At 40.9% G+C, this 6,000-nt stretch overlaps 1 protein-coding gene across 1 annotated transcript in view; it reads right to left on the minus strand.

The window, feature by feature from the left end:
• The window catches only part of ush2a (Usher syndrome 2A (autosomal recessive, mild)), a 242,629-nt gene that overhangs the window by 47,380 nt on the left and 189,249 nt on the right, over positions 1–6,000 (minus strand). The window contains exons 68-69 of the mRNA XM_071921972.2: positions 3,509–3,616; positions 1,747–1,930 (exon numbers count right to left, since the gene is read on the minus strand). Of these exons, the coding sequence (XP_071778073.2) occupies positions 1,747–1,930; positions 3,509–3,616 (292 nt within the window). The remainder of the gene's footprint in view (positions 1–1,746; positions 1,931–3,508; positions 3,617–6,000) is intronic.

The raw sequence follows: 6,000 nt of genomic DNA on the forward strand, positions 1-6,000 counted from the left end.
GGCTGGCTGGTGCTAAAGCCTACATTAGCTGTGTAAGTGGGCCACCATTTAACATTAAAAGCCTTTAATTCGCTATAAACTCGGGCACACATGCATTAATAGGCGGCAGTGTTGGATTATTGTTCCGGCGCACAGCGTTTTAAACAGGAGGCCATTAGCGGCTCTGTAGTGGGTTAGAACGCAGTCAGGAAAAGGTATTAAAACTACTCATATGTTACTCTGTCACATACACACACACACACACACACACACATAGTGGCACACAGAGAGGCAGAGAGACAGAGGCAGAGGTAGAGGCATAGAGAGAGAGAGAGTGATGGAGAAGGAGAATTTTATCATGGCATACGGTTTCAGTGGGAGAATGAATTTAAACACTTCATCACTGAAAGATATTTACTTAGATGTAAACACCGCCTAGGGATATGAAAAGGAAAATGGTGTGTGTGTTCATGTGTGTGTGGGGCATTTGCTTGTGTGTGTATCCGTTTCTGTATGTGTCTGTGTGCATGCATCTGTGCCTCTGTGAGTTGCCGTCTGTGATGTGTGTGTGTGTGTGTGTGTCCGTCCTGCGGGGCCAGCCAGAGGGAATAGGTTAATTCTCTCGTCATCTTAGACACTTCCTGGGCCGCCGAAGCAAAGTGACAGCTAATCAACATTGTCATAAATAATCAATGGCCACTTTGAGCACACACACACACAGACACATGCACACACAGAAAGGCAAGCGTGTATACACACACACACACACACACAGTGCCCGGATAATGGGGCCGGTGCTCCCTGTGTAATTCTTGGCGCAGGGCTAAATTGGGAAAAGAAGGGAAGGAGGGAGGGAATGAGGTAAGAGGGAGAGGATGAGGGGGGAAGGAGAGAGAGAGAGACAGAATGAGAGAGAAGAGGCGAGAAGAGAGGGGTCGGGACGGGAATGCCTTCTGGCAGGCTATCTGGAATTAGGGAAAATTAAACGTCACACACACATATACACTCCTATCTTCTTCCTTCCTTCCTTCCTTCCCTCCGTTCTCTTTCTCTCTCACACACATTTAGAGGAGATCAGAGTACTGCAGGGTGTTATCCAACGAATTCTATTTGGGGTAAAGAGAAATTGTCTTGGGAGAGAGAGGGCCGAGGAAAGAGAGATGAGGAGACAGGAGAGAGGGTAAGGGAAGGGAAGAGGGTGCCATTTCACACCGCTGATAATTAAAATAGAAAATCCATCTTGGAAAAAAAGCATGGATTAATAAAGGTTAAATGAAAATAAACAGATAAATAAAATCTACGCTCCACCGCTGTCTGTAAACAAATGCCAGATCTGCAGTGTGATTTTAATGTCTGTGTGCGTGTGTGTGTGTGTGTGTGTGTGTGTGTGGTAATGTTTGCATCTGTCATTGGAATGTCAAATATTTGCTCATTAAATGACACAAACACACACATACAGAGTGCAGTCCTGAGAGGGAGACATGGATGGGATGATAGGAGAGCTCTTAAAACAGGGTGACCCTGATGCACACACACACACACACACGCACACACACACACACACACACATATACACACGTACATATAAATGGGTAAACTAGGAGATAAAGAGATGTTAATTATACTTACAAGAGAATATGCTTCAGCACGTATGCATGTGCAGGCATATGTGCGCATGTATGACATATGTGCACACACTTGCACACTCTTGCATGTGCATTAATGTGTATAGGCATGGATACGTGTGTGTGAGCGTGCGCTCTCTACCTGCGGTTTGGCAGCAGTCCAGCATCAGTATGGTTCTGGTCGCGGTGTTCTCCGGTAAAAACAGTGCGGCCATCTCTGATCAGTCTGTACCAGGAGATCTGCCCATTAGGCCGGGATGGCTGATCCCAGTACAGCTCCACCGCAGATGTGTTTATTATCAGGTGTCTCGGCCTTGACCAAACCCCTAGAGAGGCAGAGGAGGAGAGAAGAAGAAGTGACAGTTTTCAGTATTTATTAATTGGTTCTTTACTTCAAGTAGTAATCCGTGAGATGTGTGTTTTTTTTTTTACTTCCTAGAGATCACTCGTCAATCAAACAGTATGTCCAATACTGTGACGTACATACAGTAAGGTGAGAGGGAGGAAAGGAAGCACACATAAAAAGAAGAAAAATTATAGAGAAATTATATATAGAAAGAAAATAATTCAAAGATAGGAGAAAGATGCAATAGAGGGGGGTAAGGATGAGAAAAGAGAAAGAAAAAATGAGATATTGAAATTGAAAAGAAATAGGAGAGATAAATATGCAATAGCTTTGAGGAGGAGGAGGACAAACAGGAGGAAGAACAGAGGAGCAGAGAAGACAGAAGGCAATGAAGAAAAAGATGTGGAGGGAAAAGATCGAGTCAGAAGAGAGCAGAGGGACATGCGATAGATTAGAAAGGGAGAAGAAGAAGGGAGAGAGAATAAAAGAAGGAGGAGAGAAGGACGAGAGGAGAAATAAACTGATTGAAGTTGTTTGACAAATACAAACATGGAGCTGGTCATTTGAGTCAGGCAACATGACAAAATAAGGCTTTTTTCCATTGTAGTCAACAGTGAGGACGGAGGGACGAGAGAGAGAGAGAGAGAGGAGAAGGGAGGAGAGAGGTGGCGAGACGAGAGGAAAGTAGAATACGAGAGGGGGAGGAATAAAAAAAAGGAGGGGAACAGGAGGAGAGGAAGGGGAAAGAAGACGGAACGGAAGAGAAAAGATAAGAAAGCAAGAAGAGAGGAGAAAGATAAAATAAATGAGGAAAAAAAAAGCAGAGTAAACATTTATTAAACAGAGGAGAGACATGTAATGCATTCTGTTAAATCTCAGTGTGTATTGCAAATGATACAATCTCTGATTTGCTTCTATCAATCAAGAGAAATTAATAGCCACCATGCATGTATCTGGCATACATCTTTCATTAAAACCACTGAAGCTTATTTTTTCTCAAATATTCAAAAAAGAAGTAAACATGCATTTTGACACAAAACAAAAAAGCCTTCTGGCGTCTGAAATTTATTTTGTTGTTTTGTGATAGGAGCAATATTAGATGCTAGATCTTGGATGGATGATTTCAAATCCATCAAATACAGAAGGAAATATTTAGAACACAAAAATATGACAACGTTTTTGCCAGTGATCTATATCAACATAAAATTAATATCAACAAACAAATAAAATTGTCTGAATCTTTTGTAGGTTTGTGAGTATGTGTGTTCGTACTCATATTCATAATGGACATTTGTGCCTACATACAGTCCTGCAGAAAACATATATGTCAAATTTTACCATTTTTTCTTCTGTTGACACCTGTCATCTGTCAGATATAGCAAATGTGGGACTAAGCCAAGACATTGGTAAATCATTAGAAAATGTCAAAAATGCATTAAACTCAATTGAGAATTCCTGAAATACTTGTGTTCTTTGGAGATACAAGGATTCTGCAGGAAAAAATCCCTCTGTGTGTGTGTGTGTGTGTGTGTGTGTGTGTGTGTGTGTGCGCGCGTACCAGCAGGGGAGGCTTGCAGGGTGCGTCCTGTGGAAAGCAGGCTGCCACCACAGCCGACAGCTGTACAGGCCACCAGCACAAAACTGTAGTCTGTGTATGGCTGCAAACCTGTAGCACAGAGACACAGACACACACACACACACACACACACACACACACACACACACACACACAATACTAAATGTATGCTAGAATTTCAATAATACATATGATAAATCATATCACACACATATAATCAGATACATACAGTATGCAAAATCACATACATATGTTTTATGTCCTGATCTTTTTTGAGTTCTCATGGAGAATAATCTGTAAAGATGAGTTAGTTCAAAGAATGAGATGGACAGAGGGGGAAAGAAGAAATAAAAGACACAGAACAAAATGAAAAATGGGAGAAGAAATAAGAGAGAGAAGGGAAAAGCCTGCCCAGCCCATATCACCAGGTCTCATCCCGACCGTTCTCTCCCTCTGCATCTCTCCGTCTCTCCCTCCCTCCCTCTGTTCCTCCCTCACTCTCTCAACGGATGGATCCATATCTGTCTGTGTTAAATTATGCATGCCATAACTCAATAATGAAACAACGTAAAGATGGGCAGCCGCGGAGCTGACATGGGATAGGACCGGCCCGACGCTGTAATGTCATCAGCTTTTGATCTATGATAATTATGATACCTCTGTATGCGTTTAGGCTACAGCGTCCAGACATGATTTATTTATAGGCCCTGGCTATGCACTCTAAAAAAATCATATGGTGACAGAGTGGTTCTTTAACTGTAACCATCAGGAATCTTTTTGGTGCTTTCTTGAACCTGTGATGGTGTGTTTTGGAAAGAAGGCTCTACAGCAGAGAAAAATACTGAAAGTTACTAAAAAAGTCACATCTTAGAACCAAAAAAGGTTACGCTCGGGTTAGAACCACTTTTTGGTAATTTAAAACCTTTTCTCTTTAGGGTGTATTTCCCTTAATGTCTGTCTTTTTCTTGATGCAAGATGGATGGATGGATGGATGGATGGTTGGGCGGACAGACACTTTGATACACTCACTGGCACTCGACTTGACCAGCCCCTCTCACTAACAAGGTCAGGGGTAAAAAAATCACAAGTATATGATGCACATATTAAAACAGCAGGCTATTCCTTAATGTTATCAAGGGGAGCTGATTGCATCACTTAGATGATAGAATGTAACAAATGACATTGGCATATAAAAGCTGACATATAAAAAGTAAGGGAAAATGGAAGACATTATAAGCATTTTATTTCAAAAGGAGGACTGCAACTATAAAGCTATGGCACGAAATAATCGAACCCAAGACAGTGTGTTGAATTCTTTCATTTGCCTTTTACATTATTTCAGGTAAAGGAAAAAACATTTTACATAATTAATCTTATTTCTGTTAAATTAAAATTTTTAGTATTCAAAAATATCTGGTTAATTTAGATCACCATTTATTTTGCCTATCGCTTTAAGAATTTTTTTTTTTTTTACATACCTACCCATATGTTTTATGTTACTAAATAAGCTTAGACATAGAAAATAGTCCCATATGACTAAGAGTGAATAAATCAGCAAATACATTCTTCTTCTTCTTGTTATTATTATTATTATTATAAGTAGTAATAATAGTATTTTACATGTAAAGAAAATTCCACCTATTTCATTGATCTCTTCCCATATGTTTAGTATCGCAGGGCAAATGGACAGTGAGGGTCTCTTAAATACTGACAGCACTACCACATTTTAGATGTAATTAAATGTCATAGGTTTTACTAATGAATTCTATAATGTTCTAGACTGTATTTGAACTTGCACAGACAGAGGGATGCTACCACACTTCCAAAATAATGTCTTTTTTTTTTAATACAATTTCATTAAATATAATCTGCATTACCTATTACCGTTCCCAGTTGTGTGTATTTGGAGACTGAGAGACAGAAACAGACACCCTACTGTGTGTCTCAGCTGCCATATGCATGTCGGCACCCACCCTGTGTCGACTACATACGGCAGAGAACATACACACACACACACACACACCATGTTGTCTGACACACAGCTGAGTGCTTCGCCACGCTTCCTCACGTCTCTTTCTACTGCTTAGCCTGCTTAACATGCCTCGCAGCCTGCCACGCTTAACCCAAACCCTGATCAATGTGTGTGTGTGTGTGTGTGTGTGTGTGTGTTTGCGTGTGTGCAAATGTTCTCACAATGTTGCCCTGTGTTTGGGTTAAATAAAGGAAATCTGCCAGGCATACTAAAGTACTAGGGATGAAGCTTAAGGCTCCGTTACACTATTTAACCATGCAACTAAGTGTGTATAGGTGTGTGTGTGTGTGTGTGTGTGTGCGCGCTCTAGCATGGTAAATGATGTCTAAACTGAAAGTGATGTCATTCGTTGCAACGCTGAATAAACCAGTAACCCTAGACTTAGTTTCCCTACATACAGACAGGCAGTGTGTCACGGTAGCAGTCAGAATGGTACAGAGAA

Source organism: Centroberyx gerrardi, chromosome 1 (assembly GCF_048128805.1).
Source record: "Centroberyx gerrardi isolate f3 chromosome 1, fCenGer3.hap1.cur.20231027, whole genome shotgun sequence".
Lineage (NCBI taxonomy): Eukaryota > Metazoa > Chordata > Actinopteri > Beryciformes > Berycidae > Centroberyx > Centroberyx gerrardi.